The 18,461-nt window shown below is 41.1% G+C and overlaps 1 protein-coding gene across 1 annotated transcript; it reads right to left on the bottom strand.

Annotated features, from left to right (window-relative positions):
* Positions 1 to 879: 879 nt before the first annotated feature.
* On the bottom strand, positions 880 to 4,694 carry znf576.2 (zinc finger protein 576, tandem duplicate 2). Its single transcript, XM_052146857.1, has 5 exons — positions 4,543 to 4,694; positions 3,660 to 3,852; positions 3,083 to 3,198; positions 2,401 to 2,544; positions 880 to 2,017 (listed from the first exon to the last, which is right to left on the bottom strand). Exons 2-5 carry the CDS (start codon positions 3,805 to 3,807, stop codon positions 1,253 to 1,255), a joined length of 1,173 nt encoding a protein of 390 aa, XP_052002817.1. The 5' UTR covers positions 3,808 to 3,852; positions 4,543 to 4,694; the 3' UTR covers positions 880 to 1,252.
* Between the last annotated feature and the right edge of the window lie 13,767 nt (positions 4,695 to 18,461).

The raw sequence follows: 18,461 nt of genomic DNA, 5'->3' as shown, positions 1-18,461 counted from the left end.
AAATCCACACATTTAGGCATCTTATCTTTCTAAAAATGCTATTAAACAGTACACTTTTTCCAAGTCATCTGAATGGTACGTAAAGTACAAACTATGGTAACACGGATTTGTTTTCCCAACAGATGGGCGACCATCATCAGTAACTTTCCAGCTGTGTGGTGTGTGAGGACGAAAACGCGCACCTCCTAGTGTATCTACACAACCCAATTGAAATGGGGTTGACATATTCTAGGACATTTTCGCCATATATAGTAACATAACTGCAATTCATCTGAGGAGGTAATCGCGAGAGTAAATTGATTTCAGGCCAGCTAAGATGTGCCAATTCGTCCTGCAGGGATACCATCTTGTCTGCGTGTATGGACTGAAGTGTGGATAATATAGTTTTTTCCATTAATGATTTCAAGGCAAATAATGCAATGTGCAAAATGGTCAAATAAATACCCTTCTCAATGCATATTATTGTTCATTTAATATTTTCCAAGTTGAATTTTATCAGTGCTTCAAAAGAATATCTGGAACTGGCAAAAGAAAGAATCTCGGTAGAAGTTAGTTTTTTAAAGAGCAAGTTGTTTTTCTAAACATTGGTTTTAATGAAAATGCTTTATGGCTGCACCATAAATTGCAATAATTAATATCATCAAAGAAATAATCAGAAGACATTTCAAATATTTTCAATCAATTATTCATACATTTAAATCATTTTAATTAACGAATTGTCTTAATTGTGGGTTACATGCAAGTAAAATTTCATGTAACCCCTTATTCTACAAACATTTTAAATCGAATTTAGTCAGAACTCATAGAAAAATTACCACACATCTAAAAAATTATGTAAAAACAACACACATTATAGTCATAGAAAAGACTTTACCCCCCAAAAAAAAAAAGAAAACAAAAAGATATAAAGTCTTCAATGATCTAAAAAGACTTTTTGTTGGGTTTCTTATGATCATATTAGTTACAACATAATTATCCTACTGATTTTGATCAGTTGTGGCGTGACTTCCTTTTCTCACCATGCTGAAATATGTACAGAAGTCATGATAAAATGAGGCAGCAAAAACATTTCTGAATCATTAATTCACAACCCTTTGGGTTTCCAGTTTTCATGTAACATTACAACCCATCACAAGATTCTTCAAATCTAAAGCAAACCCTTACCCCACCTACATTTCTATACACAACTTTTTAAAAACTTGAATCCTTCTTCAGTTAACATACACCTCACAAATCATTCTCCCATACTGAATTATCTCTTTCCCTGACCAGCTGGCTTCTCTTCTTTTTCATGGGTCTGTTGATGAGCCTTTAGGTTACTCTCTCTACCAAAGCTTTTTCCACATGTGGGGCACATATACCGACCAGCACTGTGGGCCCTAGCCATGTGGGCCTTCAGCTGCTCTGGACGGTTAAAACTCTCCTCGCATTCTCCACAAGGGTGAGGCTTCCGCTGCACATGCTTCTCTTTCTTATGTGCCCGGAGTTGTGCCAGGGCGTGGAAAGTGAGGTCACATTCAGTGCAAGGGATCTGCCGAGATGGCTCTGGAACAGCCTTTGGTTTCTTTCCATCATGTTCTGCCTTGGACTCCAGAGCAGATTTGGGTTGCCGGCCTCGTCTTCCTCCGGTCTTCACCTTTGTTTCGCCTTCTGAATGGTTGGTTGCCCCTGTTTTTTCTGCGTCTTCCTCCTTTATCTTTAGTTTCTTTTCACCAGCAGCTGCACTCTCAGCTCTCGGGGCTCTCCCTCTGCGTTTTACAGTGGAGCTTCCGTTGCAGTGCTGGTCCCCTGCATGGTTCTCTTGGTGCTGCAAGAGCTCCGTCTCTTCTTCAAAACCCTTACCACATTTAACACATCGGTAGGTCTTGGTGGAATCATCTGCACCCTCTCCATCCGGACGGACAGGGTGCTGGGTCATACGATGGTTACGCAAAAGTCCAGGACTTCGAAACGTCTCATTGCAATCTTTGCACAAAAACTGACGTTCGGGACATACCTGCCGTCGATGTGTTGTCAACTTGTGGAGAGACCAACATTGAAATGTTAGAAATAGACTACTACAGATTTAAGACATTTACGCAAGTAATGCAAAATCCAAGTTACAGGTCATAGAACCAACTCATTTGTTTTTTGTTCTTTACCAAGCTGTCAAACACTGAACACATTTACCAATTTATTTTTATTTAACGGTCTATTGCCATTATTTAGTAATAAAGCAAAAACAATTGTACATGATTACAAAATATATTTTATGGGACATTTAAGATACTTTATACATAAAATGGTCATCAAAAACTAAATCTGTATTTTTCTCTCTCTCATGCAATCGGGAATTTTCATAATTCAAATATTAAACAAAATTAACATCTTAACTTCCATTTCATGTCAAAATTCTCTTACCTCGGAAAATGTGCGGAAGCATTCTTGACAGTGTGCACATTTGAAGGGTTTGTCCTCCTTGTTGTGGGTAGACTGATGCTGTGTCAGCTCCTCAGAGGAGGGGAAGTCACGGTCACACACATAGCAAGTGAACAGCGTATCGCACTGTTAATGCAAGGGCAACAGGTATGTGAATATACATTTGCCTCCTATATGAAGATCAGCAAGACTGTAAATTACTTCAGGCAGCTATCAATTAGAGAATTCATGGTTTGTATTACTCTGTTCACTCATTTAACAAGTCGCTCATTCTGAAGCTCACTTCAATCAACTAGTAAAAAAAAAAAAAAAAATTGATTCACTGATTAGTTTGTTATCATCACTTCAAAGCCCCTGCTAGGCATTTTCTGTTTTAATTTTTGGAATTAGAATAATTAGTTAATTTCCCCCAAAAACGAAAATTCTCTCAAGCCATCTAAGATGTGTAAGACTTTCTTAATGTTTGAGTGAACTAATCCTTTAAACACTACTGAATATTATCATCAAAATGATAATTATCAAAGTAATGGTAAAAACACTGATAACGCAAAAGCATAAAAAGCAAAAGCTGCATTACTATCAACAGCATTCAGATCAAATCTGTTTTATCCACACAAACACAAAAAGTTTGTTTAGGGGTGCAGTGCCCAAGCTGAATGCCAACCTGCTGCAGTTGCTGTTTGTACTCTTCCCGATGACTCTTCTTCATGTGCCTTTCCTTGGCTTTTGAATTGCAGAAAGTGATAAAACATTGGAAACACTGCAGGCTTTCATGCTGGTCTAAGTACAGAGATAGAAGACAACCCTTTTAAAACATGAATTATGAAGTATAAACAGACATGTGTGAAAAATCAAAATGTAAAACAGAAGACAAACATCAGAAAGGCTTTCAATGACAGTGTTTAGACGGTGGAAAAAAAACTCAAACTACTTATTAGGTTTGTATTCTAACAAAGTAGGCTCTTTAAATGTGTAACCCGTAACTACAGATTCCACATCTTTTTCAGGAAAATAGCTTTGTAATGTGACATTATAATTCTATCCCAACTTTGATTACAAATGCTAGGTAACATGTTACAAAATTATTAGCTTATTGATGCCACTTTGAATTTTACCTGTTAAGAAAGTAAAAAGTTTGTATGCACATAAAGTAAATGTACATTTTAGCACAGGTTCCTGTAATTGGATGCATGTCCACAACTGAATCCAGTATAAAGTAAATGTTTTGCTTTCAAACTCACATGATTGAATGATAGGAGGTGGTGGGGGATTCTGAATAATGATGGTGGTGTAGGTATTCTCCGTCTTCTCAGGGACCAATTCAGCAGGGGCAGCATCCTCTCCACCTCCCATTACTATTTCCTCTATCTTCAGAATGTCAGAGTCCATTTTAAAGGATTCAGAATAAACCAGATGGGTTTACTATATAGCCAACTGTAATAAAGAAATTATAAAAGACAGCTATTAGCATCATAATGTCCTGTCACACCTTTACAAAGTGTCACTTAACTAAATTAATACAATGACGAAATAGATGGACTGTTCCTGCAGTCAAGAACGTACATCTGAATTTCCAATCAAGTTTGAGTCTTTATAACACAATAGCTGACCACCTTAAACAAGCTATATTAAGCTATCATTTTAACAATGCAATGAACTTCGTCCCAACAGCCCAAAATATTTGTCCATAATATAAAACAAAGGCGTTTAGCATCAGGAAAGTATGTTAGGGAAAGAAATCGCGTTGTAGAGCCGCCTACCGTTTGTTTGCACTAACTGAGCTAAGCTTCATGCTACAGGCTAACGAGGCCTGATGGGGCCTTAAGCTGCAACAAACCAATTCAATGCTAAAAAAAAATAACAGGCAAATTCAAACATTAGTTACACAACTTTAGTGCTGTAAAACAAGACTGATACCAGCATCAAAATTAATATCTAGCTCTTTCTTTTCATTGAGCCGCTATTATCTTTGAGAGAGTTCGAGGTTAAACTTGGTGCAGACTAGCAACCAAGTTCGCTGACTAAATCTTCAAACAAAGACAAAAAAAGATAAGACAAATGTTTATTTTTTTCGGACACTCAAATCAAACATAAAAAAACAATTCCACTCTTTAGAATTCTTACCTGAGAGAGAATAATCCTTTTCTGGAAGGAAGACATACACATAAAAATGAAGGGGGCGCAAACGTGTAGTCAGTAACCCGCTTTCAGTGTTGCCAGATTCGTTCGGCATTTTCCAGCCCAATGATTGCTCAAAACCCGCCCCAATGCATAAAAAAAACACCGACCAAATAGTGTATATGAAAATGAAAGTCACATTAACCATAATACTACAGTATTGCCGTTACAACATTGACAAAACAATTAGGCGACGAAAAGATTAAGTTTCCAAAAACCTTTCCATTACCCATTTTTCTTTATTCACACTTATAAACAAACACCCACGCACAGAAAAGGAACAAATATGCTGCCCTGAGATTTCAAGAAGCCAAATAACGAAAACATGCCATTGTGATATGATTAAATTAATGTGTTTGCCATTCAATAGGCATTTTTGTATTTAATTTTTTACTAATATGTCATATAAAGCTTACATATAATCTGTCCTACCTTTGTACGCTGTTATGGCTTATTCCAAATTTCAAGAAAACTGTACATCTTTGTAGTAATTTAAGTAAGGTGAATTCGAAAGTTTCTAGACAGCTGTCATCGTGACGTAACACAGCTGGTGTTCAATCATTCCGTGTTCATGTGCGCACATCCATGAGTCAAGAAATAGCATGTTTTACACTTTTAAGTCGTGTTACTTTATGATACTACTGTCTATGATCACCATGAGTGCCAACTTCAGGATATATCCCGCTGTGGTCTCAACACCATTAAACCTCGAGCCAAAAGGCATCAGTGGCCTGATCATGGGAGAAACACAAAGGAGCAATTTCTCCAAGAAAAACTCCTCAGATAAATCCTGGCATTAACCAACACTTGATATCTGGGTACTTTCGCCATTTTCGATATGTTCCCTTACATTTTTACCGCTTTGTCATTGTTAACATTGTCTCATTTCTATCACAAATATTTACGAGCAACGCGTGCAGTTCGCTCACATTCAAAACTCACTTGTGGGTGTGGCAACTCATAGCTCCTCTGAACAAGATTAAACACATTTTCTGTCAATCAGTGTTCTGTCTATTTCAATTGAATGAATGTGCGTGGAGACGTTTACTTTATTTTAATTGCATGGGCAATGGAAATTCTTTTTTTTTTTTTTTAAATCATTTTAAAAACCCGCCAAAATCATTCCAATGCAGCCCAAATTTTGGCCCGCCAATCTTAAAGTAGCCCAATTGGGCGGGAACCCCACCCAATCTGGCAACACTGCGCTTTCCTTTCAGCCAATACAGTGCAACTGGGCTGGAGATAGCATGCATCAAGTGCCACTGTACTTTCTATTCTGACCATTATGAACAGGTATTGAGATGCATTGTTTAGCATACAAATAAAATGTTTCAATCCCCTATCGAGTTAAATGTGTAGCCCGCAAATAAAATACTTGTATATACAACAATTTAATGTACAATAACTGTGTAGATTATAGTTGTAGAGACTACATGCTAAAAGTTAAATGTTTGTTCATGAAAAGAAGACTTTTATTTCAAATAAATCACCTGAAGGTGCTTTTGCAATTCACAATGAACAGGAGTGAATATAGTCATCAGTAAGTTGAAGGAAATTAACAAAGGAACATCACATTCTGAATATATGCTCTGCTTTTTAGAAAATAAAAAAGCAAGCAATGCACAATACATCTTGTGTTTTCCACCAAACAAACTGTAGAACAATAAAATACATAACATTTTCATTGTCAATAAGAAAGGAAAATTCATCACATTATAACCTTCATTGCACACAGAATGTTTAATTGTTGCTTTTTTTGCACAACTACAGATTCTGGACAAGAACAGATAATGAAGGCTACATGGTGAGTCTAAGAATGAAAACTGATGCAAGAATTATACAAGCAAAGTAGTAAAAGATTTAATTCACCACATTTCCACAGTCTGTACGCCTCATGAAGGACCCTGACTGTGAAACTGAAGGAAGCAGTTGTGGTTACGGGAAACGCAAAGGAACATGCAGCATTTGAGACATCACACGTGATGTGCACTCACAGCCTCCAAATCTACACTGGCCCTCCTCACTCTCATCCAGCTGTTCTGGCCAGTGCCCAGAAACATCAATCGAATTCGAAAACTACCTGATCCTCTGGGGTTTCCTCAGAAGATGATGGTACAGTTTCAGAGGGATTCGCTCCATGTTTGTCAGTGCCTTTGTCCTTTCCCGCTGGAGTATCATTGAGTACACAGAGGTGATAGACAACTTGGCATTCCTCTGAATCCCTTTTTGTTTCAATATTGTTTTTACTTCTGTTTTCTGTGCTAGTTCTTCTTCTAACCGGTCTTTTGCCTCTGCCCCTTCAAACTCCTTTAATACTCCTCATCGCAGAATTTCTTCCTATGGCCCTTTTTTGATCACCAATTCTATGTACAAGTACCTCCCCTTCTTCTTGCTTTATCTCTTGTTCAGCAATACAGTGGACAACATTTTGAGTCAATACTACATCGGCATTGTTTGCAGACTGTTGAGGCTGAAAGCATGGATGACAATTGCTCACTTCATTTTCATGTTCTTGATAGACACTAGCAATATTATTTTTTTTGAGTGCTATGCTGCCCTACAAAGGCAAAACGCCGTAACATCATGTTTGGTCAAAAATGAGTTAATGTCATTTTGGGGGTATTCAAGACCTCCTTTATCATGTGAATAAATATTGTGAGTCAATTTGATTGTTTTAACGAGAAATTAAAGGGCTATGACAACCGTAACATCAAAACCATACGAGAAACCACAGCAGAGCGCCGTAACAGTTGTTACGGCTCTTAGCCTTTGTTCGGCACGCTTAAGTTGAGTTAAGGTGTTCTGACTTTGTTTCGCCTGGCATCAAGAGAGATGTTACGGTGCCGCTGTGATGTTACTGTACTCTGGCTTTGTCATACTGTCAAAGATTACTGCTCTTTTATTGTCACCAAACCGCGTAACATACACACGACACATCTTTGAAATAAAGTGTAGACTGCCGACTGCTTGTTTGTATTATTACTCTGTGATAGCAATGTGATAGGGCGATGGTTCAGATCTGTCAATGTCAGTGACAGCCGGAGCTTGCTAAATTTAATCTGTGTCACGTAAATTAAGCGTAGCGTTGGCGCTGACACTCGCCTCACATCAGATGCTGAAAACCAAATATTAAATACAGAGGCATCCTACATTTCCATGCAATCCGATATAATCCATAGAAGATATAATCCATAGCAATGCACGTCATCTGCTGTATCCACAACAATCCATACGTGTTTGAGCCATATTTCCTTCTTACAGGTGTTCACGTCAGATTTTACAGCTAGTTATACAGCTAGCGTCCGTACAAAGTAGGCTAACCTAAATAGTAAAAGTAATTCCAACTTTTTTTCGGTATACTCTGTCTATATTATCTCAGAATTAAAAAGTAGTAATCCAAGTCGAGTTCATTGACTGAGCATCTTGAGCAGTTTGGTGGCCCTTAACCCTTAACCCTTTAACTGCCACCCCTCCCCCTTTATTCGCATAGACATGAAAATCACTATCCAGACTTAAATGGTTGTATTTCAAGAATGCTTTGTCATATATACCTATGGACAAGTTGTGTTCCAAATTTTAGGTTGATATCTCAAAAAATTAGCTTTCAGTAAGATTATATTTGGGCGCAGTAAACAACTTGGAATGAGCAGTCTCTAATCTCTAATGTATTGGTCCAATGTTTAATTAATTATTACTCTATATCTTGCATTTAAATACATATACCTTTGTATTCAATTATAATTAAATTATCTTTATTGTGAAAATATTTATTGTAATTATTCATACTGTACATACTGTACTGCAAAGTAACTTATCTGTTATACTGTTTAACTGTGTTAGTGTTGCCGCACTATCCTGATCATTATAGCACTAAATAGGAACAACCAAAGGTCTTCTATATAATTTAAAACAAATACCATGATGACTAGACCTTGGTTAGGTGTTCTTATAATGGATGTAAGTATGGTGAACAGCAAGTAAATATTGATTATATGTCAGTTACGGCCTTTTGCCTTTGCATGACTCCTGATTTTTGGCACAAGATACAAAGGCAGAGTACAATAACTGCCAAACAAGGGTCAAAGGTCAATTTTGAGCTCAAGATTTTTTGCATACAAACATTTCTTCAGTATAGCAACTAGTTGTGAAATTTTCTAACTAGTCCTACCTATAATACTTTTGTCTGGACAAAACAGAAACTTTAAAGTCATTTTTCTCAGTTTCACACTCTAGTGAGTTAAGGTCTTTTGCTTTTGCAGGGCAGTATGAATCTCCTAATTTTTGTCTCCAACTGTGACAAAATTCACCTCTAAAGGCAATTCTTCTTTAATTTCCTCCTCCACTGTATTTTTAAGTTCAAAGCAAGACATTTGTGTAACGGGTTCTTTCTCTAGCACATTCTCACCGGCATTAAAATCTTTTGTGATGTCTTGGGGCCACTAAGGCTGGGGATGACATATGTGAAGGGGTCTGGCAAACATCTAAAGGATTTTTATCAGGACGCTCCTCAAGTCAAGGAACAGTTTCTTTAACATTGTCTCCTTGTTCCTTTCCTTCAAACAAAGCCAGAAGGAACTGTCAAAGGAGAAGAAGGACTTAGTGCTGGGAATGAGAGTCTGTGCTCTTTCTTGTCTCCTAAAATCTCTCCCATCTCAGTTTCCATATCCCAGTCTGTTGCTACCTGAATTTCAAAGACATTAGGTCTTCTGACTCGCTTTTTAGGCACATCATCACGTCTCATCTTGGATGGCCAACTTTTTAGCAGAGTGCCAATATGCCATGTGTTGCTGTAGAGCAGACACATCTGAGAATGTCTTCCCACAGTCCTGGCACCCAAGAGTAAGTTGGGAATATGGTGGTCTCAATGCAAATTCCTGGTCTATCTTTGTAGGAGCTTTGCATTTCCGTACAATATTGGGGTTTGTCACATAAGTCACAGAAGTAAAGCTGCTGTCTACAGAGGACATTTCCAAACATAAAGGCTCTCCCTGAGACTCTAACATTTTATTTTCCTTTGATTCTCCAGTATGCTACATTCAAGCATAAATTGTTTTATTTCTTTCTGCACAAGCAGAGTCTCTTGATTTTGATTAACTTAGCATTATACTTGCTTTGGGGGGATTTCTCTAATTTAGCAGCATCCAATTTATGTACCTTCAGCTGAGGTTGCTTGTGGCCTTTTAATAAGAGCAAAACTTGTTGCTCTATTTGAGCCTGGTCAGGAGAATCGGGTATACATTTACTCTTAGTTACTTTGTGCTTTGTATTTTGTGTGTATTTTTCTGATCATCATAAATTTGTGCCTTTCTAACTTTGTTTTGCCTTGCTTCTTTTTCTTCTGCGAAGTTACCAATGTTTTATCTTGTCTTGCCTCCTGGACAGTGTTTGCCTTCTTAATCATTACATTGTGCTCTTGAGTGCCGAATATGCCTCTGATCTTTGAAAAAAGGCCAATGGGAATTAGGCAGACAGTATTTGCATACCCCGCCCCGGACATACGGTTATAAAAGCGGGCAAATACGTCGAGTTCATTCAGAAATCTTCTTCTGAGCCGATGGTCGTGTTGCAGTCAGCTGCGAGTTACACACCTGTTCCTGTTTTCCTCTGACGCTTGCCTGTTGGATTCAACCACGTATTACAGCTGCTTTCTCCTTCTCTGCACGGCAGTGCAGTTTGCCCCTGGGCGCTTCGACAGCGCAAGAAACTTAAAAGAGTTATAAAAACAGTTATTTCCTCTAAAAGAGCAAATACGCAGCTGGCGTTGAACATCCTTTTCAGGACGCGTCTTTATAAAGATGCCCTTCCGCCCCTGCTTAGTTTCTGGATGCAGTAGAGTGTTCTCCGCTTCAGACGGCCACAGGCATTGTCTCGTGTGTCTGGGTTGTGATCACACCGAGGCAGCATTTGTGGATGGTTCATGTTCTCACTGCGAGAACATGACCATGGCAACGTTGCGGTCGCGGCTTGCTTTCAACCGAAAGCATGCCACTCCAGCCGCCCCCCGCATTGCTACTTACCACTTGATTGAGGACGGTGCGGCTGGCGATGGAGGCGGGTGCAGCTCCGCCGGGCACGCCCCCTCGGACCACCCGCCTCCCCGGCACGCTCGTTGACTCCCGTCCGTGCTCGAGGCAACAGCGGCTCTCCTCACGGCCAGTCTGCCTATCCACTAGAGCTTGAGGTGGATGAGATCGCACTGCATCGGAGAGCGTGGTGTCTGACGCTGCGGACTCCCCTGGGCTGCCGCCTTCGGGCCTGCATGCCCAGGCTGAGGCCGACGCGCAGATGTCCGCTATGCTTGCCCGGGTTGCCGCCAGCGTGGGGCTGGACTGGAACCCTCCGTCCTCCCCACAGCCATCACGGTTGGATGACTGGTTCCCGGGGGCTCCGCGGCGCTCACAGCCGCGCTCCCCCCGGACCCATTTTTCCCAGAGGTGCATGATGAGCTGACGTCTGCATGGAGGACACCGCTCTCCACATGTCACAAAGCCATTCGCTCATTCGCAAAGCCTCTCGCTACCCTCGACGGCGGAGCGGCCCACGGGTACATGGCGATTCCTCAGGTGGATAGGGCTGTTGCACTTCACCTATGCCCCGAAAACCCTACCACCTGGCGGGGTTGCCCTGTACTCCCCTCCAAGGCCAGTAGGACAACATCGTCACTGATGGCCAAAGCCTACAGTGCCGCCAGACACACCGCTTCCACCCTGCATGCCATGGCCCTCCTGCAAGTCCACCAGGCCAACGCACTTAAAGATCTGCAGGAACTGCGCTCAGCGACCGACCTCGCCCTTAGAGCCACGAAGGTCACAGCGCAGTCACTCGGGCAAGCGATGGCCACTCTCGTAGTCCAGGAACGTCATCTGTGGCTGAACTTGGTCGAGATGCGTGAGGCCGACAAAGTGTGCTTCCTCAACGCCCCTGTCTCCCAGTTTGGCCTCTTCGGCGACACCATCGAGGACTTCACCCAGCATTTCTCCGCGGTGAGGAAACAGATGGAGGCTATTTCACATATTCTGCCCCACCACATGCCTGCCGCTGTGGGCCATGCCCCGTCTGCTCACCGAGGGCGTCCTCCTGCGGCGAAGAAATGCCAAGCTGGTCCGCCTCAACCCGGGCTCAGCTCTCAGCCCACACGTCGAGCACCCTGCAGAAAGTCGACGCCCCCCTGCCTCACGGACCCCCTCGAGGACCCGTAAGGCTCCCAGGCGCTCCTGAGGCGATCGACCCAGGGACCAAGACGTTAGCTCCGGAGCAGGTAAGCAGACTGCTCCATCCCCGGTGGAGGGCCGGGAGGAGAATCCTTTGTTGAATTTATTTCATTTGCCGCACCCCGTACCCACATTCTCAATTTCCTTTGTCTCTGGGTCACCTGGTCCGCAAATGCCGTTCTCACAGCACTCTGCCGCCACACTTCAACAGTCCCGGCACACTGGACGTGGACCCTCCGCCCCCAGCATGCACAATCTACATTGTGCATGACATGTGTAATTTTTCCAACAATTGTTTACAGACAGATTGTTTCACTTTCAATTGACTATATCACAATTCCAGTGGGTCAGAAGTAGGGCTGCCCCCTGATAGTCGACCAAACATTAGTCGATGAGAAAAGTCTTGGTCAAACGAAGAACACCGGTATTAACGCTGGTTGGACACTAGGTGATACTATGGGGTAATGTTCGTTAACATTATGGGGTAATGACTGCTTTCTATTTAAGTAAATGTGGCAGGTTTCTCTTCAAGATCAAAAGTTGCTCAGTTCTGGCAGGAGAGACAGTTCCTCTTCTCATCAAAAATATGAGATGCTGCACTGAATAGTCTCTCACTCTCTTTGCTGTCTAAGAGGCTCACTAAAGATGCTTGAGTATATATTAGTGGCCCTAGCCCTCACCCTCCGATCCAACAGGACCCCAGACATGCTCAATGGGACTGTGATCCGGGCTCTTCGCTGGCCATGGCAGAACACTGACATTCCTGGCTTGCAGGAAATCATGCACAGAATGAGCAGTATGGCTGGTGGCATTGTCATGCTGTCAGGATGAGCCTGCAGGAAGGGTAACACATGAGGGAGGATGATGTTTTCCCTGTAATGCACAGCGTTGAGATTGCCTGCAATGACAACAAGCTCAGTCTGATGATGCTGTGACACATCACCCAGACCAAGACGGACACTCCACCTCCAAATCGATCCCGCTACAGAGTACAGGCCTCGGTGTAATGCTCATTACTTCGATGGTAAAAGCGAGTCCGACCATCACCTCTGGGGAGACAAAACCGTGACTCGTCAGTGAAGAGCACTTTTTGCCAGTCCTGTCTGGTCCAGCGAAGGTGGGTTTGTGCTCATAGGTGACGTTGTTGCCGGTGATGTTTAGTAAGGACCTGCCTTACAACAGGCCTACAAGCCCTCAGTCCAGCCTCTCAGCCTATTGCTGACAGACTGAGCACTGATGGAGAGCACCTGGTGTAACTCGGACTTTTGTTGTTGCCATCCTGTCGCAGATGTGATATTTGGATGTACCGATCCTGTGCAGGTGTTGTTACACGTGGCCTGCCACTGCAAGGACGATCAGCTGTCCTTCCAGTCTCCCTGTAGTGCTGTCTTAGGTGTCTCACAGCACATGTTCACGCAGAAGCACAGGGACCCTGAGTATATTTCTTTTGGTGTTTTCAGAGTCAGTAGAAAGGTCTCTTTAGTGTCATCAGTTTTTATAACTGTCACCTTAATTGCCTTCAATCTGTAAGCTGTTTGTGTCTTAATGACCATTCCACAGGTGCATGTTCATTAATTGAAAAAAGTTAATTGAACAAGCACGGAAAACACTGTTTAAACCCTTTACAATAAAGATCTGTACATTTAATTTGATTTTTACAAAATTATCTTTAAACTACAGTGTCCTGAAAAAGGGACATTTATTTTTTGCTGAGTTTATCTATAAGTTATTTATATTTTTATAAAAATACCGTGAACAAATTGTGAAAAATATTGTGACCGGTAGAGAATACATGGATGAAGTAGGTTTTTTGTTGCCCTTCACAACTGTTGAAGAGCCATCTTTCAAACAGTTGAACAACACAATTTTAATGGCACTTTTGAAATCAAGCTGAATTCTGAAATTAATGAAAATTACCCCATAGTACCACCTAGCGTCCAACCAGTGGTAATACCAGTGTTAGTCGGTTTGAACTTGAACACCACACTGGTGTGAAAATTATTATACCATGGCCAGTCTACCATGACACCTGCCGAAGGTGGCAGCTGGCTGAAGAATGTGACACAGAGGGAGTGCTCGATCTTGTGGTGCTGAAGCAGTTCATCGCCCAGCTACCGAAAGGAACAAAGGAATGGGTCCAGTGCCACCGCCTAATGTTGCTGGATGAGGCGATCCAGCTGGCTGAGGACCGTATGGTGGGGTATTTGGGTTCTGAGGAGACCTCTTCTTCTCTCTCACTCTCTCTCTCTCTCTCCTCCTACCCCTCTCCTTCCCCTCAACCTGTTCCTATTCCTCAGAAATAGGGAATTCTTACCCCAAAACCAATTCCCTGTTGTTCCCGTTCAACCTTCCAGTTTTCCCTAACCCTCTCCTTTCTCCCCCACAGGCTGGTGAATCTGCTGCCACGGGTGTGTCAATAGTAGGATCTGTGTGGAATATAGAAAAGTCAAAGTAGTGTCTAAATCTGTTGTGTACCCACCCAATGCCTCAGATTGATGAACTGCTCGATGGGTTAGGTGCGGCTCGCTTTTATTTGACACTGGATTTAAAAAAGGGATATTGTCAGATACCCTTAACTCCCATGTTCCATGAAAAGACAGCAGTTTCCATAAACGTTTGGATTACACCAATTTGTGATGCTTCCTTTCGGTTTGTTTGGGGCCCTGGCTACGTTTCAGCGGCTCATGTACCAAATCCTCAGACTACACACTGTTTACACTGCTGGATGATATAATTATTTACAGCAATTATTGGCAGCAGAACTTGAAGCACCTGAGTGCTGTCCAGAGGTCATTGAGATGAGTGGGACTCATGGCAAACCCAAAGAAGTGTGCAATTGGGCAAGTGAAAGAACGGTATTAGCCTTCCACTTGGCTCACTGGCAGGTGCGGCCCCAAATTGATAAAACCGCAGTGATTGCAGCTTGCCTGAGACCTAAGACCAAAAAGGAGGTGAGACAGTTCCATTGTTCATGGTCAAAAAAGAGTCATTATTGTTTTAACAGAAATTCAGGGTCAAAGTCATATTTTGGCTAATATTTACGCACCTATTGTTGTTACCCTCTTATATAGATCTTGAAGGGATGTTGCAAGCAGCTGGCACCCCTCATGATATAATACTGGGAGGAGACTTTAATCTTTTGATGGACTCAGTCCTTGATAATAGTGAAGCAGAGTGTGTAAGCCCCCTAGATCAACATTGATGCTTCACAGGATGTGTAAAATCATGGTCTTACAGATATTTGGAGACTTTTGAACCCATCTGGTAGGGACTATAAATTTTTTTCATCAAGATTTATTCTAGAGAAGTCCTTTATTTCATCTGGTGTTGATTGCTCAATTGGAAACATTTTAGTCTCAGATCACGCCCTGGTGAGTTTAGAGGTGTTGCCACATATAGAGAGAAGGAAATCATATAGTTGCTGCTTTAATGTATCCCTTTTGCAAAATCCTGAATTCCAACAAATGTTAAAGGCTGAAATAAATGTTTATATGGAGACCAAGGGACCAAGGGTCCTCAGGGTCCTCTGTGGGCTTGAATTGGGAGGCACTTAAAACGGTTCTTAGGGGCCTGGACATACAGTATGCCTCATTCACAAAAATATCCAAACCACGAGAACCACGAAGGAGTTGGAAGGGAATATTAAAAGTGCTGAGGCAGAGCTGAAGTGCCACATGTTGTCTGATGGCCTCAGAGAATTGACCCGATTGAAATACAGATATAATAATATTTTGTAATGGAAGGTGGGGTTTTGGCTATTCAGGGCAAGACAGTCATACTTTGAGTCAGGGGACAAATTAGGAAAACTTCTGGCTAGATTTATAACTCAGTGAAATCTGCTGGTGGTGAAATATTTACCTCAGCCATTGATCTTAATAATGCTTTTAAAGAATTCTATCTTGATCCCTATAGTTCGGGGTGGTCCCTTCATCTACTGATGAAAATATTAGAAACTTTCCTTTAGAACCATTGGAATTCCCTAAACTGACGAATGAGCAAAAAAAATTCTCTTGATTCTAAGATAACCTTGGAGGAGCTTGGCGAGGTAATTGAGGACTTGCCTACAGGTAAGGCTCCGGGGCCAGATGGCTTAGCTCTTATGCTACAGAATTGGCTCCACTTTCACTAGAAGTTTATATGGAATCATTAAAGAATGGAAAGCTTCCTCCAACCATGACACAAGCCCGGATTAGTCCGATTCTTAAAAAGGACAAAGATATAGGGAATGTAAGAGTTACCGTCCAATTTCCCTGATCAAGCAAGACATATTGTCAAAAATTTTGGCTAACCAATTAAGTTATGACATCTCTTATGCATATAGATCAGGTGGGGTTTATTCGGGCCATAGTGCTTCTGATAACATTATGCGTTTCATAAATATAATGTGGTCAGTGGCGAATGATCAGACTCTGGTCACTGCCGTCAGCTTCACTCACTTGAAGCCGGAAGGCATTGGATATGGTAGAATGGGATTATCATTTTAAGATTTTGGAAATGTACGGGTTTGGGAATACGTTTATTGGATGGATTAAGTTACTTTATAGACACCTGGTAGCGGCGGTACAGACAAATTGATTAATTTCAGATTATTTTACTCTGGATGGGGCACCCGGCAGGGTTGTCCTATTTCCCCATTATTGTTCTGTCTGCTGCCATGCTAAGATAGGCGGATTAGTTTTCTTGGGGTGATGGTGGGAGGTGTGGCACATAAACCTTTTCTTTATGCAGATTATATTTTATTATTCGTCTCCGACCCCACTAGATCTATGCCTTACCACCACAGAATTATTCACCCCTATTCTATGGAGTGGTGGTGGCATAGTGGCTAAAGCACAGGGCTGTTAATCAGAAGGTTGCTGGTTCGAACCCCATGGCCACCACCAATAGGTAACCCAATCAATATGGTTACCTAGTGATAACCCTAACCCTCATCAATAGGCTGATTGACAAAGGTGGGCTAGGACTATCTAAAATTTTGTTTTATTATTATGCGTTCGGTCTCAGACATTTGGCTCATTGGTCGCTTCAACCTGAGAGAGCCCCTCTCTGGTTTTCTATTAAACAGGAAGTTCTTGCCCCTATTTCATCATGACAAAGCCTTTCTATCAAACTAACCAGAGAAGTTAAGTTACACCCTGTACTCACATTTGCATTCGGTATGGACAAAAGTGTTCAGAGTGTTTAATTTGGACATTTATTTAAATGTTGCCTCAAGCACATGGCTGAACCCAAAATTATGTATTTATAGTCCCCTTTCTGATGGTCAGAGTGGACTGTGAGGGGGGTTACTTCACTTGGTCACCTATATGAGAGTGGAGTGTTGAGATTAGGGCTGGGTATCCTTAAAAAAAAATTCTGATATCGATACCTTGAATTCGATACTTGACTTCGACTGGTCCAAAGAAAAAAAAAACTCAGCAGGAAAACGACAAACACTGGTAGCCTATTACCGCTGGTTGGACGCTTGGTGGTCCTATGGGATAATTTTAGGTTAGGGTTAAGCTTACACAGTAAAGCAAGACACCTTGATATCAAACTTTTAACTTTAGTTTTTCTTTATTTATTTTAACTAAGTTCAAATGAAACTGGAAAAAAATAAGTGCATTTAAAATGTGTTGTTCAACTTTTTGAAAGATGGTTTTACAACATTTGTGAACACCTCTCTGGCAAAGAAGCTTCATCTGTGCATTCTCTACCCGTCAGGTATTTCATTATCTAGGAAAATATATAATGTGTGTGAATAAATACGTTTTGTTCCCTCCTTCACGATATATATATCTAATTACATCGTAAACCTCGGACTAGTGAATATTCTTGCTTTAGTTATTTTGCATTGAATATTAAATAATTTATTTAAAAAACAAAAAAGATCTGTGGAAATAAGGTGAACTGAACTCAAAAGCACCTCCTGAGCTGAGATGTCTGAGGTCATTTGCAGCTCTCATAAAAAATAAAAATTGGAAGGCAGAAACAAAGTGTGAGATCCTTAGATGCACGTGTTCTACGAGACCGCACGCCTCTGTATCAGTGCGTCATATATGCCAATGTACACCTTTTCTGCCATCTGTACTTAATATAATAAAGAGTGTTTCTTCAAACGCGTGTCTTTGTGTCTACGGGCAAATTATTTGTTATATTAATTTGATAATAATAATAGTCTAATAATAATTTAATAGATTAATGGGAAAACGAGCCAAATATCATCATGACAGGGTCAAAGGCATCAGCTATATGGCAATCACTCTGACTATCATTGATCCAGAGAACATCATCTGTTTGCTCAACCCGAATGTGCATTTCTCTCTATAAATTAACACAATGTTTAGACCGTCTCTTGCTGGTTTTTCCAACACATTCAGAATCAATAAAATACAAAATTTGTGCCAAAATTTTGAAGCTACAAAATTAAAACGAAGTTAGCATAAAAGTTATCTATAAGACTCCAGTGGTTAAACCGATATCTTCTGAAATATACCTCACCCATACCTATCACATATGAAATGTGATAGGTATGGGTGAGAAAAAAGTTTTTGTTTGTTTGTTTGTTTTAGCTGTTATCACCCACTAATAATAAAAATAATGGGGGACAAAATCATGCAATTCATACCTTTTAGTATTGTTTTAAATAAATTAGTATGTGCTTTTTGTGGTCCT

This window comes from Xyrauchen texanus, chromosome 17 (genome assembly GCF_025860055.1).
Source record: "Xyrauchen texanus isolate HMW12.3.18 chromosome 17, RBS_HiC_50CHRs, whole genome shotgun sequence".
Classification (NCBI taxonomy): Eukaryota; Metazoa; Chordata; class Actinopteri; order Cypriniformes; family Catostomidae; genus Xyrauchen; species Xyrauchen texanus.
The sequence above is the reverse complement of the archived record's forward strand: the minus strand, read 5'-3'. Positions and strand labels throughout refer to the sequence as shown.